This window comes from Hyperolius riggenbachi, chromosome 8, assembly GCF_040937935.1.
Source record: "Hyperolius riggenbachi isolate aHypRig1 chromosome 8, aHypRig1.pri, whole genome shotgun sequence".
NCBI lineage: Eukaryota > Metazoa > Chordata > Amphibia > Anura > Hyperoliidae > Hyperolius > Hyperolius riggenbachi.
The window spans coordinates 221,647,758-221,673,468 of record NC_090653.1 but is presented as its reverse complement, the minus strand read 5'-3'; the positions used below and the strand labels follow the sequence as shown (position 1 = coordinate 221,673,468).

Genomic DNA, 25,711 nt, shown 5'->3' with positions numbered 1-25,711 from the left:
TTTTTTTTCACGTATCTTTAAGAGGCGATTGGCATCTTAACCACTTGCCGACCGCCCACAGCCCATGGGCGGCGGCAAGGGCTGGGCCCAAATGACCGCAATACGCCCTTCGGCGGGCGTGGTTATGCGGCGATCGCGTCATGCGTGACGCGATCAGCAGCCGGCGACAGGCTCCGTCCCCCTTACTAGCTGCCCGATCGCCGCATACAAAGTGTATAATATGCTTTGTAATGTATACAAAGCGTATTATACAGGCTGCCTCCTGGCCTGGTGGTCCCAGTGATCGAGGGCCCACCAGGGCAGGCTGCAGCCATCAAGGTAAGCACCCATGTACACTGATCTGTCCCCCCTTCCTTCTGATCGTCCACAGCACCCCTCAGACCCCTGTTTGCACCCAATCACACTCCTAATCACCCCGTCACTATCTGTCAACACTATTTTTATGATTAGGTCCTAAACTGCCCCCTGGGGGCTCCTGATCACCCCCCACACTCTCAGATCCTCCCCAGACCCCCCCCCCCCCCCCTGTGTACTGTATACATCTATCCTCCCCTGTAATCACCTGTCAATCACCCGTCAATCACCACCTGTCATTGCCACCTATCAGCTCAGACCCTAACCTGCCTCTTACGGGCATCTGATCACCCACCCACACCAGCACATCGCCCGCAGACCCACCCTCAGATCACCTCCAAAGTGCATTGTTTACATCTGTTCTGCCAGCAAATCACCCACTGATCACCCATCAATCACCCCTGTCACCACCTGTCACTGCTACCCATCAGATCAGACCCCTATCTGCCCCTGGGGCACCCAATCACCCGCCCACACTCTCAGAACGACCTCAGACCCCCCGCATGTGTACAGTATACATCTATTCTTCCCTGTAATCACCTGTCAATCACCCAGCAATCATCCCGTCACCACCTGTCACTGCCACCCATCAGATCAGACCCTAACCCGCCTCTTACGGGCATCTGATCACCCGCCCACACCAACAGATCGCCCGCAGACCCACCCTCAGATCACCTCCAAAGTGCATTTTTACATCTGTTCTGCCATCTAATCACCCACTGATCACCCATCAATCACCTCCTGTCACTGTTACCCATCAGATCAGACCCTAATCTGCCCCTTGGGCACCCAATCACCCGCCCACACCCTCAGAACGCCCTCAGACCCCAGCCCTGATCACCTCACCAGTGCATTGCTTGCATCTATTCCCCCCTCTAATCACACCTTGAGACACCCATCAGTCACCTCCTGTCACCACCTGTCACCCCCTAGCACGCCTACCCATCAGATCAGGCCCTAATTTGCCCCATGTGGGCTCCTGATCACTCGGCCAAACCCTCAGATCCCCCTCAGACCCCCTTCCGATCACCTCCCCAGTGCATTGATTGCATCTATTTTCTCCTCTAATCACCCACTGAGACACCCATCAATCACATGCCCATGTTCTCTGCTGCCATGTCCAGGTCACGATTTGAGAACATCCTGCGCTTCCTGCACTTCAGTGCCAATACAACCTGTCATCTAAGAGGCCACCCTGCTTATGACCAGTTCCTCAAAATTCGCCCCCTCGTAGACCACCTGTCATCAAAATTTGCAGATGCTTATAGCCCTGAACAGTCATTTTAAGGCATTTGGTTTCCAGACTACTCACGGTTTTGGACCCCTAAAATGCCAGGGCAGTATAGGAACCCCACAAGTGACCCCATTTTAGAAAAAAAAGACAGCCCAAGGTATTCCGTTAGGTGTATGACGAGTTAATAGAAGATTTTATTTTCTGTCAAAAGTTAGCGGAAATTGATTTTTATTGTTTTTTTCACAAAGTGTCATTTTCCACTAACTTGTGGCAAAAAATCTTCTATGAACTCACCATACTCCTAACGGAATACCTTGGGGTGTCTTTCTAAAATGGGGTCACTTGTGGGGTTCCTATACTGCCCTGGCATTTTAGGGGCCCTAAACCGTGAGGAGTAGTCTTGAAACCAAATGTCTCAAAATGACCTGTGAAATCCTAAAGGTACTCATTGGACTTTGGGCCCCTGAGCGCAGTTAGGGTGCAAAAAAGTGCCACACGTGGTATCGCCGTACTCAGGAGAAGTAGTATAATGTGTTTTGGGGTGTATTTTTACACATACCCATGCTGGGTGGGAGAAATCTCTCTGTAAATGGACAAATGTGTGTAAAAAATAACAAAAAATTGTCATTTACAGAAATATTTCACCCACCCAGCATGGGTATATGTAAAAATACACCCCAAAACACATTATACTAATTCTCCTGAATACGGCAATACCACTTGTGGCACTTTTTTGCAGCCTAACTGCGCTAAGGGGCCCAAAGTCCAATGAGTACCTTTAGGATTTCTCAGGTCATTTTGAGACATTTGGTTTCAAGACTACTCCTCACGGTTTAGGGCCCCTAAAATGCCAGGGCAGTATAGGAATCCCACAAGTGACCCCATTTTAGAAAGAAGACACCCCAAGGTATTCCGTTAGGTGTATGACGAGTTCATAGAAGATTTTATTTTTTGTCACAAGTTAGCGGAAATTGATTTTTATTGTTTTTTTTTCACAAAGTGTCAATTTTCGCTAACTTGTGACAAAAAAAAATCTTCTATGAACTCACCATACTCCTAACAGAATACCTTGTGGTGTTGTCTTTCTAAAATGGGGTCACTTGTGGGGTTCCTAAACTGCCCTGGCATTTTAGGGGCCCTAAACCGTGAGGAGTAGTTGTGAAACCAAATGTCTCAAAATGACCTGTGAAATCCTAAAGGTACTCATTGGACTTTGGGCCCCTTAGCGCAGTTAGGCTGCAAAAAAGTGCCACACGTGGTATTGCCGTATTCAGGAGAATTAGTATAATGTGTTTTGGGGTGTATTTTTACACATACCGATGCTGGGTGGGAGAAATCTCTCTGTAAATGGACAGTTGTGTGTAAAAAAAAAATCAAAACATTGTCATTTACAGAGATATTTCTCCCACCCAGCACGGGTATGTGTAAAAATACATCCCAAAACACATTATACTACTTCTCCTGAACACGGCAATACCACGTGTGGCACTTTTTTGCAGCCTAACTGCGCTAAGGGGTCCAAAGTCCAATGAGCACCTTTAGGCTTTACAGGGGTGCTTACAACTTAGCACCCCCCAAAATGCCAGGACAGTAAACACACCCCACAAATGACCCCATTTTGGAAAGTAGACACTTCAAGGTATTCAGAGAGGGGCATGGTGAGTCCGTGGCAGATTTCATTTTTTTTGTCACAAGTTAGCAGAAATGGAAACTTTTGTTTTTGGTCTCAAAGTGTCATTTTCCGCTAACTTGTGACAAAAAATAAAATCTTCTATTAACTCACCATGCCTCTCAGTGCATACTTTGGGATGTCTTCTTTCCAAAATGGGGTAATTTGGGGGGTATTTATACTATCCTGGAATTCTAGCACCTCATGAAACCTGACAGGTGCTCAGAAAAGTCAGAGATGCTTCAAAATGGGAAAATTCACTTTTGGCACCATAGTTTGTAAACGCTATAACTTTTACCCAAACCAATAAATATACACTGAATGTTTTTTTTTTTTTTTTTATCAAAGACATGTAGCACAATAAATTTGGACAAAAATATATGCAGAAGTTTTACTTTATTTGACAAATTTTATAACAGAAAGTAAAAAAATAAATAAATTTTTTTTGACAATTCATGTCTTTTTTGATGAATATAATAAAAACTAAAACTCGCAGCAGCAATCAAATAGCACCAAAAGAAAGCTGTATTAGTGACAAGAAAAGGAGGTAAAATTCATTTAGATAGTAGGTTGTATGACCGAGCAATAAACCGTTAAAGCTGCAGTGGTCTGAATGGAAAAAAAGGCTCTGGTCCTTAAAGTGAACGTCCGGCGGACTAAAAATCGACTCAGCAGCACTGAAAAGGCCTGGTGTTTCTTTAACAGTTTCACAGCATCAGAACTTTGTTTTTCTTATCCAAGCCTCATTTTTAGCTGCAAAGAAGAAAACTGCCCGGGCTTTTTTCCCCTGATGCTGTGCAAAGCATGATGGGATTTCTGATGTTATTGCTCTCATTCTGCTGTTTTGGTGCAATTTTTTTTTTTTTCTTTTTGAATTTGACATTTAAAGCCTAGCACATGCAGCTGGGAGGGGTGATCAGGACACAGGACAGTTGGAACTGTTTCCTGCTCCTTGTCACCTCCTTTCAACCAAAAAGATGGCTGCCCCATGACAAAGATGGCAGCCCCCATGAATCACAAATATTTGCCTGTTCTTTTAAAACAGGGTGGGTAAAAAATATATATTACCTATTTATTCTAATTAACATAACTAATGTAACTTAATGACAGTATGTTTGTTTAGGCTGAAGTTCCCCTTTAAAGGGGAACTTCAGCCTAAACAAACATACTGTCACTAAGTTACATTAGGTATGTTAATTAGAATAGATAGATAATATAATCTTTTACCCACCCTGTTTTAAAAGAACAGGCAAAGGTTTGTGATTCATAGGGGCTGCCATCTTTTTGGTTGAAAGGAGGTGACAGGGAGCATGAGACACAGTTCCAACTGTCCTGTGTCCTGATAACCCCTCCCAGCTGCACACACTAGGCTTCAAATGTCAAATTCAAAATGTAAAAAAAAAAAAAAAATTGCACCAAAACAGCAGAAGGAGAACAACAACATCAGAAATCCCATCATGCTTTGCACGGCATCAGGGGAAAAAAGCCCGGGCAGTTTTCTTCTGTGCAGCTAAAAATGAGGCTTGTATAAGAGAAAGAAAGTTCTGATGCTGTGAAACTGTTAAAGAAACACCAGGCCTTTTCAGCGCTGCTGAGTCGATTTTTAGTCCGGAGGTTCACTTTAAGGGGCAAAAAGACTGTGGTCCTTAAAGGGGCGAAAAGACTGTGGTCCTTAAGTGGTTAAATTAAGGAATACTGCAGCAAGCTAGCAAATATAACAAGCACAAGAACATGTATTATTCAGTGAGTGGCAAATATTTGGCTAAAAAACAATCTCACATTCTAGGAGCTGCTCTGCACATTGTTGTAAGCAGGTTACCCACCAAGGGGTCATCAAGAAATGAAAAGTCCTGAGATGACCTCCTTGATGATGTCACTAGCTCATGGCCAGATAAACTAAACATGTGCCTTCTACGCATTTTCTGGGGCTAAGGACCAGTTATAGCAGCACCCGCGTAGTAAGAATGTGAATGGGGGGCTGGGGGAGGTTGTAAGTGGGTTTCTTGAACAAAAATGTCTTTCAACTATTAGGAAACTCCAGTTGTGTTTTAAAATTGCCATAAATACAGATTAGTAATGCACATGTCTTTACAAAATCTAATGCTATTAAAATATTCTTTCTGCAACCAGCTTATTGCCTACACTATATATTATGCAGTAATGCACGTTAATGGGCCACCCAGGCAGTGTGCACGGCGGAAGCACGGAGTGACGCGCATGTGCGGACTGATGGGTTCAGCAGAAAGTACCGGTATGTCACTAGCCGGGGGGGGGGGGGGGTGTTGATAAGGCCTAAGCATATGACCGTTGCAACACTGTGGGGCAGAATCACACGAAGCCTCATTTGTGTGTTGTGAATGCTAGTGTAAAACTGGCCTTGGGGTTAAAGGGTGGCTTAGAGTGAACCTCCGGACTAAAAATCTACTCAACAGAACTGAAAAGGCTTGGTGTTTCTTTAACAGTTTCACAGCATCAGAACTTTGTTTTTCTTACCAAAGCATCATTTTTTACTGTATTTTTATCTAAGCTCCACCCATCAAAGAAAAAAAGCCCGGGCTTTTTTCCCTGATGCTGTGCAGAGCATGATGGGATTTCCTATGTTGTTATTCACGTTGCTTAGCAACTGGGAGGGGTGATAAGGAAACAGGACAGTTGGAACTGTGTATCATACTCCCTGTCACCTCATTACAACCAAAAAGATGGCTGCCATCATGAAATCAAACATTTGCCTGTTCTTTTAAAACAGGGTGGGTAAGAGATTATATTACTTATCTATTTTAATTAACATAAGTAATGTAACTTATTGAAAGTATGTTTGTTTAGGCCGAAGTTCCTCTTTAAGTGAAAATAAATGGCCCATTTACTTACTTGGGGCTTCTTCCAGCCCCCTGAAGTCTTCCTGGTCCCGCGCCATGCTTCCCCGCACAGCCGTATCTCCCCTGTCCCCCTCTGTAATACGGCCGACTGATGGGTTGCCCAGCCACCATGTAAGCGCTGGCCACAAGCGTCCCCTATTGCGCTCCTACGGCGGCAGTGTTCTGCGTGTGCCCGGCCACGGAGAGCGTTGGAGAAGGCATGCAGCATGGGGCCACCCATCAAGCACTGGAGGGAAACGCTAAAGTGCGGGATGACGGAGAGGGACATGGAAGCCTTCAGTGGGCTGGAAGAAGCACCATGTCAGTAAATGGGCACATTTTTTTTCTACTTAAAGAGAACCTGTATAAAAAAAAGCCCTCTGAGGGATACTTACCCAATGAGGCTTCCTCCTGCTCTGCAGCTTCGGGGAATCCAGCACTGGCTCCTCCGAGACCTCCCCCGACAAGCAGAGATTTATTTACCTCTCCGTTATCCATCGCAGGCGCACTAGCCTTCGTTCGGGTAAGGCGGAAATAGCCGATCCCAATCGGATCTGCTCTACTGCGCAGGCACAAAGGACTCGCACCCGCGTAATAGAGTGGATCAAATCAGGTTCAGCTATTTCCGACTTAATCTGAACAGGGAGCCGGTAGTGCACCTGCACAGGATCGTGGGACATATTTACCTCGCCACGGTTTGGGGGGCTGCAGCAGGAGATTGCCGGGACACCGGAGGACGGGGTAAGCCTCGTTAGCATCCAGAGGCTTCCCCCTCCCGAGGTGAGCATCTCTCAGAGGTTTTTTTTTTTTTTTTAGTTACAGATATGATAGAGGATACAAAAATGAAAAGTAGTATTAGCAACTTCTATATATGGCATCTCTGCAGCAATGTAAGTGGTGCCAAATGTTGCCATTGCATAACAAACCACTTGCTGGCATTCAGTTAAATAACCCTACATAGGGCGTGGGGTTCATATTTTTGACTTGGCTTTATAGGCCTATCTCAAATTCTTCTATTAAAAGGTAAGTTGGTGGTACAGTGTGACTCTTTTCCAATTATTCTATCCTGAAGGGCGAAGAAGCAAGACACTTTGATGACTACTACAAGAAGGGGTTAAGGCTTTTAGCCTCTGCTGACGCACAAGAACTATTATGATACATTTATAAGGATGAAGCATATGAGCACAATGTATTGATCCTATTAGAATCCAGGAACTATTTGTGAAAACGGAGCCGACGGATATTGTTCAGGGGTGATCATTATACATTTCACTACTATTGGCCGGACTCAAATAACTCTCTTATTGCTAGAGGTCAGGATGGAGGTTGTAACAATAAGTAAAGAGACCAAGATGCATTTAGCAGATGGGACTTCCTCTGAGCAATGTATATTAATATACTGTATTTCTGTGGAGCACTTAATATGGTCAACTACAGCAAAGTGCAGTTTGTCACTTAAGTGCACTTCCACATTTGTATTTCAGTTACGGAACTTACGGCAACTAATAATGTCCTCCCCATAAAAGACTCTACTGAACCACATGATGCATAGTTTTCTAAGTGCATTATCTATTGTTTACTGCCAGTTTCCTGAACTGAAGGACAGTACAAATAAACAGAGCACTTATTTTGTTCTGTGGACAGTGGTTTGTTGTTTTCTGACAATGTTTACTCCATGTCAGCTTTGTAGAAAACTCGAACCCTGAACTGAAAAGATACATTTATTTATAGTATGAATATGCTAAATTAACTTCCCACCTCAATCAATACTACAATTAAAATCCATTACATTTCTCCCCTTAAAGGACACCTGAGGCAAGACGTATATGGAGGCCGCCATATTTATTTCATTTTAACCACTTCACACCCAAAGGTTTTTTTACCCTAACAGACCAGAGCAAATTTCATCTGTCAGTGCTCCTCCCTTTCATTCGCCAATAACTTTATCACTACTTGTCACAACAAACTGATCTATAGCTTGTTTTTTTCGCCACCAATTAGGCTTTCTTAAGGTGGTACCTTTTGCTATGAATTATTTTATTCTAAATGCATTTTAACAGGAATAATCAGAAAAAAATGGGAAAAATTCATTATTTCTTCTTTTTGGCCATTACAGTTTTAAAATAAAACAAGCTGCTGTGAATAAAGCCCACGTATTTTATCTGCCCATTTTTCCCACTTATTGCAACGTTTAAATTCTGTCCCTAGTACAATTTATGGCGACAATATTTTATTTGGAAATAACGGTGAATTTTTCCAGTTTTGCATCCATCACTAATTACAAGCCCATATATGCATATATAACAGTAATATACTTTCATGCCATACACAGAAATAAAGCAGAGTCCCTAACGCAACAATTTAAGTATTTTTTTTTAAACGCTGTCATTTTTTTTTTTAAACTTGTGTTTTATTTTGGTAATTATGGGGGGGGGGGGAGAGGGGGTACTGATTTGTATTTAATGTGTAATATGTAGTGTATACTTTTAATTTTTGTATGGTTTTTTTTTACCACTAGATGTCCTCACACTCATCACTGTCTCTGTGAGACAGAGAGGGTGCTGTTAAAGAACTACAGAGGTGACATGTGACATGATGAGATACACATGTGTATACAGTGCCAAGTACACAAATAACTAGGCTGTGTTCCTTTATTCTTTATCTGCCTGAAAGAGTTAAGCATCAGGAATGCTAGTGACAGTTTCTGTCTGGCTCGGGACCAGGTCGGACTGGGTCAGACTATAGCATAACCCTCACTGATAAGTAATTGCAGCCATAAAACACTTTCCTTTCAGTAAATGGTTTCTGAGAGCAGGAAAAAAATGAAAAGGGTCAATAATTCATAGATTTGATCTCTAGCATACTTCAATGAAGGTGTCATTGAGCAGAGACAATGAAACCATAGAAACGCAAAAACTAAATTTAAATATAAATTAAAACTATGGGATATCTAAAAAAAAAACGTTTTAGGAGAAGGAGGACAGATAGAATTGTTTTTCTCATCAGTTTATTTTCACCTCGGATGTCCTGTAAAGCAAATCTCATTGGCTTCTCGTTGAAGCCATGATTTTTGCTTATGGGCACTTTGATAGGTTAAGGGAAGACTTCTTCCCTTTCACCAATCGTGCCTCTGTGGGTTCCGACAGTAAGTGTGGTGAGTGATGGCCCGCGATCGTTCACAGTAGCGGTGGTGGGGGAGAACATTTTAAAACGTCCTGTGGTCTGTTAACAGGGACCAATAGGATGTTTAAACCGGCGCGGTAGCATAGTGGTTAAACAATACCAGTTGCCTGCCATCCTGCCAGGGCTGTGGAGTCGGTCCAAAAATCCTCCGACTCCTCAGTTTAGGATTCCACCGACTCCGACTCCTCTAATTTGCATATTACAATTTTGTTGATTAAAAGTATGTAACATGAAATTCGTCTCTTAACTGCCAACGCTTAGGAATTTTACAAGACAACTGAAGTGAGAAGGATATGTAGACTACTATATTTATTCCCTTTAGACTAAAACTAGTCCTTGGTAAGAGTACTTGTAAAAGGTACAACCGGAACAAAGAACATCTATCAAGTGTGGGTGCATGTAAGAATGATGTGCAGGTACTCTGCAGGGGAATGAGGAGATTGTAAACAGACAACACCTCTGTGTTCAATGTGCACAGCATTCTCAGTGGATTCCCTGCAGCTCTGTGGGGAGTGCATATGTAGATGCATAGTACTACTGTGTAACAAAGTAAACCTGAGACAGATGAAATTAAAGTTGTATACATACCTGGGGCTTCCTTCAGCCGCCTTCAGGATAATCAGTCCCTCGTTGTCCTCCTCCACCACCTGGATCTTCTGCTATGAGTCCAGGTACTTGAGTCAGTCAAGCGTAGTGCGCATGCACACACTCCGCCGCCAGGAGCATACTACACCTGTGCAGCACTATTGCGCAGGTGCAGAATGATCCTGGCTGTGGGAGCGTGGTGCGGCCGGACAGCGCTGACTGGCTGAATTACCAGGACTCATAGCAGAAGATCCGGGTGGTGGAGGACAGTGAGGGACCGATTAGCCTGAAGGGGGCTGGAGGAAGCCCCAGGTATGTATAAAACTTTACTTTTCATCCGTCTCAGTTACCCTTTAATTTGTAGTCACCAAACCAAATTTTAATAACATATCAAATTATTTTATTTCATCAGCAAAGGGAGTGCATACATTTGCATAAATCAGCATCAATGCAGAATTATTTCCATCTCGTTGACCATCTCTATTAGTGACATAGCTACACATCAGGCTTTATTCTTACAGCATAGATGTTATTTAGTATATATAAGAGATTCCTGTGTACACATCATATATACAGTCACAATCAGATATGTATATCTGACCTTAAAAATACGGGGACTGCTTTATTGAAGCAGCACAAGTAACTAATTTTGATTGGTTTATTTCATTTTTGTGGACTAAGCACAGCTATTACTGTATATATACATTATTTTTAATGACTATTATCTGAGAAATAGAACATTTTATCATATTTTCTATTTTAATTACAGTTACAAATTCATTAGGAGTCGGAGTCGGTGCATTTTTTCCCGACTCCGACTCCAGGCACCCAAAATTGCCCGACTCCACGACTCCGACTCCACAGCCCTGCATCCTGCTGATCTTTTTGGCTGCAGTAGTGTCTGATTTACACCAGAAACAAGCATGTAGCTAATCTAGTCAGATCTGACAATGTCAGACACCTGCTCTACTGTCTGTTCAGGGTCTATGGCTAATAGTATTAGAAGCAGAGGATCAGCAGGATTGCCAGGCAACTGGTATGGCTTAAAAGGAAATAAATATGGCAGCGTCCATATCCCTCTCGCTTCAGTTGACCTTTAAAGGGTACCTAAAATCAAAGAAATCTGCCCAGTTTAACTTACCTTAGGCTTCTTCTAGCCCCCTTTAGTCCTTCCGGTCCCAAGCTGGCATACCCTGCTGATCCATTCATCATGCGCAGACCGATGCAAATCCCGGTGACGTACTTCATGTCCAGCAGGGAGTACATCGCTGAATAGGGCGGGCCTATGCATATGACCCTGTTGGCTGCCATGCCATAGAATCGCCGCACAAGCATAAAAGCAGCCTAAAAGACAGGAGGAACCCCAGGCTGCCTTATGTTTATAAACAGTTTATCCTGACCAGCAGGCTGTATACTGCATAACGGAATGCTGCAGATGCTTTATGCTTCTACAGCATCTCCATCTACCTTAAGGCCTCTTTCACAGTGCGACGTTAAAGTCGCACGTTAAAACAACATTTAATGCAGAATAACTCACTGCAATGAAAAATCTATGCCCCATTCACAGTGCACACGTTGCGTTGGTGACTAACGCTGCACGTTAAGTGAAAGTACTGCATGCAGTGCGTTATACACGTTATTAGCTGCGTTGGACTGTTTGCACATGCTCAGTTATGACTTGGAAACATACTTTTCATTGCCTGTATGCTCTACTGTATGCAACCGTAGCGGAGAATTTTGTTGCGTTGCAACTTTTTTGAGGCACTGCGCTGTAATTTGCGTTGCGACTTTAACGTTGCATCAAAACGCAACGTCCTACTGTGAAAGCCTCTTTCACAGTAGGACGTTGCGTTGTGATGCGACGTTAAAGTCGCAACGCAAATTACAACGCAATGCCCCCAAAAAAGTCGCAACGCAACTTAACATAAATATGGCAGCCTCCATGTCCCTCTCACTTCAGTTCTCCTTGAGGCCTCCTCAAGGAGAACTGAAGTGAGAGGGACATGGAGGCTGCCATATTTATTTCCTTTTTAACAATACTGTATTAGAGGCAGAGGATAAGCAGGATATCCAGGCAACTGGTATTGCTTAAAAGGAAATAAATATGGCAGCTTCCATATCCCTCTCACTTCAGTTCTCCTTTAAGTTGGCCATAAACATTTAGGCCCCATTCACACCTAAAAACAAAACCGCAAACGTATGTGTTTGTGTGCAGCTATATTATGTGACAGGTAAATAGACTACAAACATTTTTCTAGATAAATTAACATTAATGAACTAGCTATAAACAAGAGCCAACATTACTCCAAACATGGAAGTTCAGCCAAACACCAAAGAAAAAAATATACCTAGTACTTCAAGGTATTGGCGATAAACGCTTACTTGGAAAAGCCAGGATTATGTCAGGCTGACATGTTTCCCGTTTATTATAAGGGTAAGCAAACTCTGCTTGGGATCAGGAGAGATGATCAATGACAAGCTCATCTTGGTAGTTGATGGAAATTTGATGACATGGCCATGCTGTGCAAGAGCCCTCAAACTTGCATCAACTTTCCAACCAGTATTACGTGAATCACCCAGCTCGGTCATCCAGTGGAAGACACAGGAACCCAGTAAGGGCCTTACAAGCATCATGTGTGAATTATAAATAGTTTTACTAACTTGAGAAATCACTGAGGTCAATGTTCTGAAAACCTGGCCTCAAGGCCACTAATGATGTAGGACTTGCCAGAAGCTGTCCCATTTGCTTGCATGTATAACTAGTGTGAATTTCCGTACCAGTGTGGAGTAAAATATGCGCTGTTCTTGAGTCTCGAGGTTTAGAAAACACTCACCTAGGTTTGTCAGCCAGCAGCACAAAAAACAACAGTTGAGGATCTTATAGGCCTAATGAGCATATTATAAACAGTAACATCAGGAAAGTTTATTTGCTAAATAGCAGTCTCCTAACCCCAGTATAAATAGCCAGAGGAACCCCCAGTTTTAGGTAGCCCGGTGCATCACCAACCCAAGATTGGTAGCCACAGAAGCCCCCCCAGTATTAGGTAGCTAGGTGCAGCCCCTCCAGTGTAGGTCACCACAGAAATCCCAAAAATTAGGTAGCCAAGTACAGCCCCCCCCCCCCCCATCCCCCAGTAGAGTTGGTCAGAGGAGACCCCAATACTAGGTAGCCAGATGCATACCTACCCCAGGATAGGTAGCCAAAAGAGCCCCCAGTGTTAGTAGCCAGATGCATCCCCACCCCAAGTCAAGCTATTCACAGAGGCTCCCAGTATTAGTTAGCCAGGTGTAGCACCTCCAGAATAGGTAACCATGGAAGTCACAAGAGTTAGGAAGCCAGGTACTTAATTTTCGTGTATTTTTATTTTGTTTTCACCCAATAGGTGTGACATTACAATGCACATAGTGGTCACCTGACCACCGATGTTTGGATTACCACACGGGATCTACGGCACTACTGTTGTCTTGATCTCACTTTGCTCTTCATGTTTTCTATTGTACGAACTAAAACTTATTATTTGCACTAGTAATTAATGTAATTATGTATAGATATTAAAAATTGAACTTTTAAGCTATTCATATGGAATTGAATTCTTGTGTGCACCTTTATTACAGTGGTGCTGGTTCAGGGGACATTTCCCTCTCCCTATTTGTACACATTTTTTTTACCTATTTTTTTAGGTGATAAGTGTGTGTGTGTGTGTGTGTGTGTGTGTGTGTGTGTGTGTGTGTGTGTGTGTGTGTGTGTGTGTGTGTGTGTGTGTGTGTGTGTGTGTGTGTGTTTCATGCACGGTTCGGTTTATGCATGCATGTACAGTGCAGACCAAAAGTTTGGACACACCTTCTCATTCAAAGAGTTTTCTTTATTTTCATGACTATGAACATTGTAGATTCACACTGAAGGCATCCAAACTATGAATTAACACATGTGGAAGTATAGTACATAACCAAAAAATGTGAAACAACTGAAAATATGTCATATTCTAGGTTCTTCAAAGTATCCCCTTTTTGCTTTGATTACTGCTTTGCATTCTCTTGGCATTCTCTTGATGAGCTTCAAGAGGTAGTCACCTGAAATGGTCTTCCAACAGTCTTGAAGGAGTACCCAGAGATGTTTAGCACTTGTTGGCCCTTTTGCCTTCACTCTGCGGTCCAGCTCACCCCAAACCATCTCAATTGGGTTCAGGTCAGGTGAATGTGGAGGCGCAGCACCCCACCACTCTCCTTCCTGGTCAAATAGCCCTTACACAGCCTGCAGGTGTGTTTAGGGTCATTGTCCTGTTGAAAAATAAGTGATGGTCCAACTATACAAAAACCGGTTGGAATAGCATGCCGCTGCAAGATGCTGTGGTAGCCATGCTGGTTCAGTATGCCTTTAATTTTGAAGAAATCCCAACAGTGTCATCAGCAAAGCACCCCCACACCTCCTCCTCCATGCTTCACGGTGGGAACCAGGCATGTAGAGACCATCTGTTCACCTTTTCTGCGTCGCACAAAAACATGGTGGTTGGAACCAAAAATCTCAAATTTGGACTCATCAGACCAAAGCACAGATTTCCACTGGTCTAATGTCCATTCCTTGTGTTCTTTAGCCCAAACAAGTCTCTTCTGCTTGTTGCCTGTCCTTAGCAGTGGTTTCCTAGAAGATATTCTACCATGAAGGCCTGATTCACACAGTCTCCTCTTAACAGTTGTTCTAGAGAGGTGTCTGCTGCTAGAACTCTGTGTGGCATTGACCTGGTCTCTAATCTGAGCTGCTGTTAACCTGCGATTTCTGAGGCTGGTGACTCGGATGAACTTATCCTCCGCAGCAGAGGTGACTCTTGGTCTTTCTTTCCTGGGGCGGTCTGCATGTGAGCCAGTTTCTTTGTAGCTTTTGATGGTTTTTGAGACTGAACATGGGGACACTTTCAAAGTTTTCCCAATTTTTTGGACTGACTGACCTTCATTTCTTAAAGTAATGATGGCCACTCATTTTTCTTTACTTTGCTGCTTTTTTCTTGCCATAATACAAATTCTAACAGTCTATTCAGTAGAACTATCAGCTGTGTATCCACCTGACTTCTCCACAACGCAACTGATGGTCCCAACCCCATTTATAAGGTAAGAAATCCCACTTATTAAACCTGGCAGGGCACACCTGTGAAGTGAAAACCATTTTAGGTGACTACCTCTTGAAGCTCATCAAGAGAATGCCAAGAGTGTGCAAAGCAGTAATTAAAGCAAAAGGTGGCTACTTTGAAGAACCTAGCATATGACATATTTTCAGTTGTTTCACACTTTTTGGTTATGTACTATACATCCACATGTGTTAATTCATAGTTTGGATGCCTTCAGTGTGAATCTACAATGTTCATAGTCACGAAAATAAAGAAACCTCTTTGAATGAGAAGTTGTGTCCAAACTTTTGGTCTGTACTGTATACTGTATACTGTATATTTAAAGGGAACCAGAGACAACGCTAACAAAAAATAGGAAAATATTTTATACATACCTGGGGCTTCCTCCAGCCCCATAAGCCTGGATCACTTCCACGCCGCAGTCCTCCACTGCCTCTATCGCTGGTACCGGGTCCCGTCACTTCCCTCCGGCTCTTTACACATGCGCCTGCACAGTCCGGAGGGAGCGCACTGCGCTTGCGTCGACTGGCTGAAATGACGGGACCCGGTACCGGCGGACAGAGGCAGTGGAGGACGGCGGCGTGGGAGCGATCCAGGCTGATGGGGCTGGAGGAAGCCCCAGGTATGTATAAAACAGTTAGTTATCTCTGGGTCTCTTTAAACAACCAGGGCAGGAAAAACTACGGACTGCTCAGGAAAAAAAAATTCAGCTTGTTAGCAGTCCAAATCATTTTTCCAATACATTTACAATAGCACAAGTGTCTCATTCACCTAGATTATTTCTTGTGGGGTACCAACCTGAGGCCGTTGAAGAGCTGCTTGGACTTGTCTAGTAAGTAACAGAAGTCAGTGACAGTCTTCCTCTCACCCTGCGGTATGTCCTCATCATTAGCGGCCGACATCACTTCTCCTTCAAATGTACTTACGCCTGCAAGACAGAATTCCACCATCAGGATTTTGTATTCATAATACTGATTTCAAGTCTTTAAAGTGAGTTTATCACAAGCTTAATGCAACAAGTTGCACCATTATTATTAATACACACTGTCAAATGCATTCTAAGTCATAGACGTGTTAATGTTTTGACATTCATTCAGGTTACATGGAGATCTTTAAGAAATGCTTTTCTGAGAGCTGGACTTTGGCTGCGGACTTCTGATTTTTACTGATTTCCGTATTTGCTTGCTGTACAGATATAGGGGTTGATTCACTAAACAGTGCTATTTCATAACGCGCGTACGGCGTAACGTGCGTGCTATCGGCATACTGCCACAAGCGCTATCAGCAAGTACGGTAGAGTGCATTCATTAGATAGGGGTTGGTAGGGAAATAATCAAGAGCAGTGTTGTTTTCACTGCACGTAATACTTTGCGCCGTTAAAGAATTACGCGCATACAAAATTATGTGTTATTAATTTAAATAGTGTGTAGTTTAACAGTGTATGCTTTAAAAACATAGCAAAGTTAGCATTCATTACCTAACATGCACTCATCCAGCCAAGCCTCAAATGGTTCCATCACTGAAGGAAAGGGTAAACAAAAATATAAAAAAAAAATATTAACATTTGTCCAGGACTATTCATACTTTTTAAATGTCATAAATACTAATGTATGTGATCAAGCACATTCGAGCATCTGTAAGGGGCCAACAACACCATTTAAATACAGGTTCCCTATGGGGGGGGAACCTGGGGTGCGGGGGAGGGGGGGCAACTTGCGGTCCAGCAGTGCAGGTGCCCCTGCAGAGCTCAGGTGCCCTAGGCCAATCGTCCCCTTTACCTCTATGTCAGCTCCAGCACACACTGTGTCCGCAACAGTGTGCTGCGGCTTCACAGTGTCCCCAGCAGTGTGCTGCAGCTTCACAGTACACACATATTACACAGCACACAACACAAGTCACACTACACAGTATCCACATGTTACAATGCATACAGTTATATACAATTAATACAAATTATGGTTACTTGGGATTGTACATATGACCAACACAATTTAATTACTACTTTAAAAAAAAAAAAAAAAAACTACACATAGGCCAAAAACAGCTGAAAATAGTAAAGTACACATACAAACAAAAAACACTTACGGTACTTGCCCAGTCTCAAACTATTCTGAAGCAAGTGCTGTTGAGCAAAGCTTATATAGGCAAACAGCTGACAAATGTTAACATTACACATGTAAACTTCTACGTGCTTAAATTAATGTGCGCTATCAGTTTTACCGTGCGTAATTCATGTAGCACTATAGCGCTATTCAATAGCACTGTTTAGTGAATCACCCCATAGTACTTTGTTATAGATTAGTTATCAAGCTGGTCTATCAACAAACTGCTGATCGTCTGTCATCTCCTCTCCTGACAATCTAGCAGAGAGATACTGCCTGCAGAGATGGGTAACACTGGCAGGTGTTCAGTGTTTGCCACACACATTTACCACATGGTTTTAAACTCTATCATTGTCCTCATCATTCAATGGGAAGTGACTCAGCTCAGCTGCCTAGAGTAGGATCAGTCGGCCCAGACTGTTAACCAGTTCAGTAGCAACACAATAAGCCACCTGTTACCAAATCACTTTGTACAGTTCTGCAATGCTTTTGCTTGAGTTTAAAATCCCCGCAATTTTTGATCCATGCAAGGAACTTTGCACTGCATTTTTTTTTCTATTGTCTGAAAAAAAGTGGTGGAACCAGGGAAAACGAATGAGCACCATTGTCCATTTGGACAAGTCCTATAGGTACTTAAAAAACACTTATAACCTTTATTAGTATATATAGTGAAAAGAGAGCCTCACCGTCATGAATGTTCACTACAATGATCTGTATACTTTGTACTGAAACTCAGAATTAAGGGGGGTCGTTGCTTATCCCCTACCCCTACTGTCAGTGTAACAGTGTGGACAGTGTGGGGCGAGGCTATCCCCAATGTCTTGACAGCTCAATGCACCAAAGGAAAGACTGGATTGAGGAGTGAAGACTACCACTGGAAATTGAATGTAGTAGTCAGTGAAAACTGGTATTCAGTGGATGTCAACAGATGGTACTGTCTCAAAACCAGCCTCCTGACTGACACTGGAGAGCAAATATATACACTTATAGGGAGCTCCTAACTATATATATATAATATATGGCACTAAAACACCCATACATAACCCTCAACATGTTTCACCTTGAGAGGCTTCGTCAGAAGGTGCTATACAATAGTGCAGTGCTATTTACAAACACATTTATACAGTCTCCCCACCAAATTACACAAAAATACCCCCCAGCCTCATAGTTATAGCCCAAGTCAGAGTATACAGATCATTGCAGTGAGCATTCATGGCGACGAGGCTCTGTTTTTCCTATATATTTATACTAATAAAGGTAATAAGCTTTTTTGTGCACCTATAGGGCTTTTTTTCCAGGTGAAATCGAGGATTTTGGACACAATTTAAAGTGTACCCTAGGTGAACCTTGGGCTAAAAAACACATACTTACCTAACAAGAGGGAAGCCACTAGATCCCGTAGATGCTTCCCATGCCATCCTCTGAGCCTCCATTGCCGCTCCCCAACCCCCTGAAGATATCCAACAAGAGCTTGAAGATCGTGGCCGCATTCCTTTTTAGGCATGAACGCAGAGTACTATGCCTGCATACGTATGGCCACACACAAGAGGATCCGTGCTGCTGCACAGGCATGGCTGTGTTTGCGCATGTGCACCACATCCCGTGCTCGTGCCTGAAGAGGCAGCAACAGCAAGGAGACCATAGGGTGCCTCTACAGCCTCCAGAGCCCTCCCTGTTCTTCTGAGTATGTGGGTGTTTTTTTTACCTAAGGTTCGCCTTGGGTTCACTTTACTTATATAGAAGCTGATTTTTGGAATTAAGAGAAAGCATGAACAAAAAAAATTGAAATTTTGTACTAAACGTGTAAAAAACTGCAGAATGTATACCTTCTAAAACTGTTGTGTGAAGTGGAAGCTCTACCTCTGATGAAGATATCACCTGCAGCACCAACTTGTAGTGGGTCACCTGCTCTGCTCTCCACATATGTAGTTCCTGCAGGTAGAATAATGCTCACATATCGCGATACTGTATAAGGTGCTTCAAAACACGCCGCACCATGTGCCTGCCGCCAGTTTCTATGCTCAGCACACACCGCACTCCTGCCATACAGGGGCTTACTGGATAGTCTCAGAACCAGGTGGATGTAGTGCGACTCTCCAGGTGAATAAAAATCGCACCATTCCCTTATATCAAGGAATTCCAGTTTTTTAATACAATCTACCAAAAGACAAGATAAAAGAACCATAGTGTAATATACAAAAACAGTGATATCCTTTCCCTGCGTGATGGTATGCACTTATGGGTATCAGACGATAAACACGTGTATCAATAGAAAGTATGTTGTCCACTGGGGCACTTGTGTGAAAAATGACGTGGTGTCTCGCTCATTCCCCCTCTCCCAGGGCTGACTGGAAACCAGAGGGAGAAGTGCAATGAGCAGGACGCCACGTCATTGTCATACAAGTGCAAAGGTGAACAACATACTTTATATTGATACAAGCTCTTATCATTTGATACCGCCACCTGGTTCTGAGGTTGGAACTATCCAGTGAGCCCCTGTACAGCAGGAATGTGGCGTGTGCGCAGGAGTGTGGTGTGTGCTTGGCGTACAAACATTTGTTCACTGGTAGCAGGGACCGCCACATGGGTTTGGCGCATTTTGAAGCATCTTATACAGTATCACGCTATGTGAGCTTTATTCCAACTGCAGAAACTACATATGTGGAGAGCGTAGCAGGGAACCTTCTACAAGTATACCTCATTTGGAACACTGTTGCTTGCGAGCCCATGGAGCTAATTAGTATTACTATACATTGAGTGGATTTATTGAGGACTAGTAGCTGGCGCAGTTTCTTTTTGTTGGCAGCACTAACTTGTTGGTGAAATCTGCCACTGCAGATTAACCTTCTTAGCGGTATGGACGAGCTCAGCTCATCCATTACCACCGGAGGGTGCCGCTCAGGCCCTGCTGGGCCGATTTTTATCAAATAAAAAGCAGCACACCCAGCCGGCACTTTGCCAGCCGGTGTGTACTACCTGATCGCCGCCGCTCCGAGGCGATCCGCCGCGAGCAGTGGCGAAAGAGGGTCCCCCCAGCCACCCGAGCCCTGCACAGCCAGACCAATCAGTTCCGGCCAGCGCTAAGGGCTGGATCGGAGGCGGCTGACGTCAGGACGTCGGCTGACGTCCATGACGTCACTCCGCTCGTCGCTATGGCGACGAGGTAAGCGAAACAAGGAAGGCCGCTCATTGCGGCCTTCCTTGTTAATTTTGATCGCCTCCGGCGATCAGAATGACGCGACCGGAGCGCCCTCTAGTGGGCTTTCATGCAGCCAACTTTCAGTTGGCTGCATGAAATAGTTTTTTTTTTTTATTTAAAAAAACCCTCCCGCAGCCGCCCTGGCGATCTTAATAGAACGCCAGGGTGGTTAAGGGACAGTCATGCTATCTCAGGAAAAAAAAAACATATATATATTAAGGAGGTGGGATCCCTTTTACAGCACCTGCAGCTGATCTGCATAGGCGCAACACAATATATATTGTATATATATATATATATATATATATATATATATATATATATATATATATATATATATATATATATATATATATAGATTAATAGTTGCACTTTAGAGACAAAAACAAAAGACCGAGAGCCCAAATGGTGTGGTATGTCAAGGAGGAAAAAGGCAGAAATAAATCAAAGTGGATTTATACTCACAAACATAGGTTGCCCCTAGGCAACCACTCCATATGCAGGTGGGGAGAATTAGAACCTGACCCCACTCAGGTATATAAGATGTCGCTCTCTGTAGAAGAAGTAAGGAAAAATCCTTGCCACCCCAGGTGGACCGTATTGTATTTAGGATGCGAGTCAGAGGCGCCAAAAAGAGTAAAATAATTATGAGTTAAAAACACTTGGGGGGAGCTATACTCACCACCCGTTTCACAGACCAAAAAACCAATAGAGACCACAATATTTGGTCAAAGCATTCACAGTTTATTAGTACTCCCAGGTGCTACGCGTTTCACGGGACTAACCCGCTTCCTCAGGCAAAACAGGAGTACAAGCTAAAAGATATAAAACAATAATGTACATAAAAATAGGCCCCAAATGCTTGTAAACAATAAAACACAGAAGTAGGTGTTCCATAGAATAAAGTGCAAATATCCATGCGGGTATATAGTATAGATCTATGATCATTGGGATTCATTAGGATATCAATATATACATGCATACACGTGCTGCAACATTATACCTACAACTCAAATGTATCTACTAGATGTCCCATAGACCACCAATCAATGGTTCTACTATCCACCAACTAGTGATGTGTAATAGCCAAGAGAGATGGAAATATTCTATTGCTGATTATAGGTAACCATACTAAAACAGGCTTGGCATAGAGGGGATGCTCCCCGGGTATATCCTGTACTGTGGTGCTATATAACTATATATATATATATCTCGTAAAGTCCTGTCTAGCGTGAGCAGACAAGGCAGACTTACCAGTTGGGGGTCTGGAGCTAGTATGAGCGCCTCAGTGGGGGAGCAAGGTGTGTTATGTCCTATAAGTAGTGTCTAAATGCGGAGAACGCCGTCTCCGTACTGTTCTATTCAACTTCCGCTGCGCTGGGCGGAAGTGACGTCTATCGCGCATGCGCCGGAGCGTATCGGCGCCATTTTGGAAGTGGGCGCTGTGGGCAATATGTACGCCGCTCGTAAGCGGCTATTTAATGTTAATAAAGCGTCCAATGGGACGCGTGGATGTATAGATTTAAGGCGCTACTTGCGCCTAAACGCCGGTGAAAACAATCGTAACGTTTTTTCGTGTGTATTCAACGGATAGGCCAGGTGGTAGGGGCTCTGCTAGGGGAGTATAGATCAATATCTGGATACCACTAGAATATGATAGGGGGGATTCTGATATATCCAATTTGGCATACCAATCTCCTATTGTCATATTTGTAAACATACATGCCAAAATATGTGACTGCAAATAAACAAACAGTGATCTCATGATCTAAAGATTGCAAAGACATGAAAAAATGTACAAACCAGCATACATGTGGATATAGTCACATAAACAGAAATCTCATGATCTAAAAATGCAAAAGCATGAAGAAATGTACAGATCAGCATACATATGGATATAAATCACTTAAGACAATAGACTAGAATACCTATGTAAATAGAAATGACATAGGTTGAAACAGAACTCAAATAAGAAAAATAAAGATAATAGTAAAATAAATAAAAAAATATATATAAAAAAAGTAAAATAGATTAAAATGAACAATCAGGGACATTATTGTATCAGCATATAAAAATGATAAAAGAGAGCACACGTATAATAAAACTTTATCAATCGTGGTGCAAATGAGGCACGCATAGATTCAAATGTTGGGTATAGATACCGACTCTATTTTCTAGTCTAAAATGCTTTTTCCAAGACCTCGTTAAGACCGTTAGGAACCAGACTTTTTAGAATATTAATCCAATAAATCTCCTTCTGGCGCAAAGCTTCAAATGTGTTAGGAATGTGTGGGGAAATCGCCTCTATAAAAGTGATGCGGAATAACAAAGGATTGTGATCATGGTGAGTGCCAAAATGCCTAGAGACGCTGTGAAGTGCTAGATTATTGGTAATGTTTCTTTTGTGTTGGCCGACCCTGCTGCGGGCCTCCTGGGTGGTGCGGCCCACATATTGGAGGCCGCATGGGCAGGAGATCAGATAGACAATGAACCGGGAGTCACAATTAATATGTTGTTTAATGGGGTAAAGGCTGGAAGTAACCACTGAACGGAAGGTGTTGGTCGCATTGACAAACTGGCAAGCTGTGCATCGGGGCTTATTACATGGATAGGATCCGGGTGTGATATTACCTTTGGGTTGTGTATTCCTAAGTCTGCTGGGTGCAAGTAGATTACGTAGATTAGGGGCCCTCCTGTATGTGAGTAGTGGTCTATCTGGGATTGCCTGTTTCAGATAGGGGTCTTGAAGCAGGAGGTCCCACCTATTTTGCAGTACCGATCTAATGGTTTTGTGTTGAGCACTAAATCTAGTAATGAACCGTGGGAATGGCGATTCTGGGGTAGCGGTTGGTATAGGTTTAGTGAGGGCCTTTTGGGTTGCTTTAAATCTGGCATCTTTTAATAGCTTATTTGGATATTTACGTTCTTTGAACTTGTTCGTCAAAATTTTTGACTGTGAGTGGAAGTCCTCCTGATCTGTACAGTTGCGGAATATACGTTTATACTGGCAATAAGGGGTATTTGTAGTCCAAGGTTTGTGGTGGTGACTATTGAAGCAAATGTAGTTATTCGCGTCCACTTCTTTAAAAAAGGTTTTGGTTTTTATTTTTTCTCCGTCTGCATGTAAGGATAAGTCAAGAAATTCTATACTGGTGCAATGATGTTGGGCGGTAAATTGTAGGCCCGCTGTATTATTGTTGAGATATTGAATAAACTGTATGATGCTATTATGATCACCATGCCATATAAAAATTAAATCATCGATGTATCTTTTATAGAAGATGATATTGCCAGTATAAACGTATATTCCGCAACTGTACAGATCAGGAGGACTTCCACTCACAGTCAAAAATTTTGACGAACAAGTTCAAAGAACGTAAATATCCAAATAAGCTATTAAAAGATGCCAGATTTAAAGAGAATCTGTATTGTTAAAATCGCACAAAAGTAAACATACCAGTGCGTTAGGGGACATCTCCTATTACCCTCTGTCACAATTTCGCCGCTCCCCGCCGCATTAAAAGTGGTTAAAAACAGTTTTAAAAAGTTTGTTTATAAACAAACAAAATGGCCACCAAAACAGGAAGTAGGTTGATGTACAGCATGTCCACACATAGAAAATACATCCATACACAAGCAGGCTGTATACATCCTTCCTTTTTAATCTCAAGAGATCATTTGTGTGCTTCTTTCCCCCTGCAGCTATCTTCCACTGAAGTGTCAGGCTGTTTCTTCCTGCAGAGTGCAGACAGCTGTGCCTGTATGTAATTCCTCAGTATGTGAAAGCCCAGCCAGCTCAGATGACGATTTATCCAGCTTGTAAAAGATAATAGAGCAGAGAGAAGCTGAACTAATCTAAATAATACACAGGCAGTGTTCAGAGAGGGGCCTGGAGGGGGGAGATGCATCACAGAACCACAACACTGAAGAACTTGGCAGCCTTCCAGACACAGGCTGACAAGTCTGACAAGAGAGAGATAAGTTGATTTATTACAGAGATGGTGATAGTAGAACGTGCTGCAGTAAGCCAGAACACATTAGAATAGCTTTTGGAACTTGTAGGATGATAAAAAACAGGATGCAATTTTTGTTACGGAGTCTCTTTAAAGCAACCCAAAAGGCCCTCACTAAACCTATACCAACCGCTACCCCAGAATCGCCATTCCCACGGTTCATTACTAGATTTAGTGCTCAACACAAAACCATTAGATCGGTACTGCAAAATAGGTGGGACCTCCTGCTTCAAGACCCCTATCTGAAACAGGCAATCCCAGATAGACCACTACTCACATACAGGAGGGCCCCTAATCTACGTAATCTACTTGCACCCAGCAGACTTAGGAATACACAACCCAAAGGTAATATCACACCCGGATCCTATCCATGTAATAAGCCCCGATGCACAGCTTGCCAGTTTGTCAATGCGACCAACACCTTCCGTTCAGTGGTTACTTCCAGCCTTTACCCCATTAAACAACATATTAATTGTGACTCCCGGTTCATTGTCTATCTGATCTCCTGCCCATGCGGCCTCCAATATGTGGGCCGCACCACCCAGGAGGCCCGCAGCAGGGTCGGCCAACACAAAAGAAACATTACCAATAATCTAGCACTTCACAGCGTCTCTAGGCATTTTGGCACTCACCATGATCACAATCCTTTGTTATTCCGCATCACTTTTATAGAGGCGATTTCCCCACACATTCCTAACACATTTGAAGCTTTGCGCCAGAAGGAGATTTATTGGATTAATATTCTAAAAAGTCTGGTTCCTAACGGTCTTAACGAGGTCTTGGAAAAAGCATTTTAGACTAGAAAATAGAGTCGGTATCTATACCCAACATTTGAATCTATGCGTGCCTCATTTGCACCACGATTGATAAAGTTTTATTATACGTGTGCTCTCTTTTATCATTTTTATATGCTGATACAATAATGTCCCTGATTGTTCATTTTAATCTATTTTACTTTTTTTATATAAATTTTTTTATTTATTTTACTATTATCTTTATTTTTCTTATTTGAGTTCTGTTTCAACCTATGTCATTTCTATTTACATAGGTATTCTAGTCTATTGTCTTAAGTGATTTATATCCATATGTATGCTGATCTGTACATTTCTTCATGCTTTTGCATTTTTAGATCATGAGATTTCTGTTTATGTGACTATATCCACATGTATGCTGGTTTGTACATTTTTTCATGTCTTTGCAATCTTTAGATCATGAGATCACTGTTTGTTTATTTGCAGTCACATATTTTGGCATGTATGTTTACAAATATGACAATAGGAGATTGGTATGCCAAATTGGATATATCAGAATCCCCCCTATCATATTCTAGTGGTATCCAGATATTGATCTATACTCCCCTAGCAGAGCCCCTACCACCTGGCCTATCCGTTGAATAC

The 25,711-nt window shown here is 42.7% G+C and overlaps 1 protein-coding gene across 3 annotated transcripts in view; it reads right to left on the bottom strand.

Annotated features, from left to right (window-relative positions):
- SCAI (suppressor of cancer cell invasion) overlaps positions 1-25,711 on the bottom strand; it is a 252,826-nt gene that overhangs the window by 138,252 nt on the left and 88,863 nt on the right. For 2 of the 3 annotated variants that reach the window (XM_068248199.1, XM_068248200.1), the window contains exons 2-3: positions 16,478-16,519; positions 15,799-15,928 (exon numbers count right to left, since the gene is read on the bottom strand). In XM_068248199.1, coding sequence (XP_068104300.1) covers positions 15,799-15,928; positions 16,478-16,517 — 170 coding nt within the window. In that variant the 5' untranslated portion in view covers positions 16,518-16,519. The remainder of the gene's footprint in view (positions 1-15,798; positions 15,929-16,477; positions 16,520-25,711) is intronic. The other variant, XM_068248201.1, reaches the window with a different exon arrangement.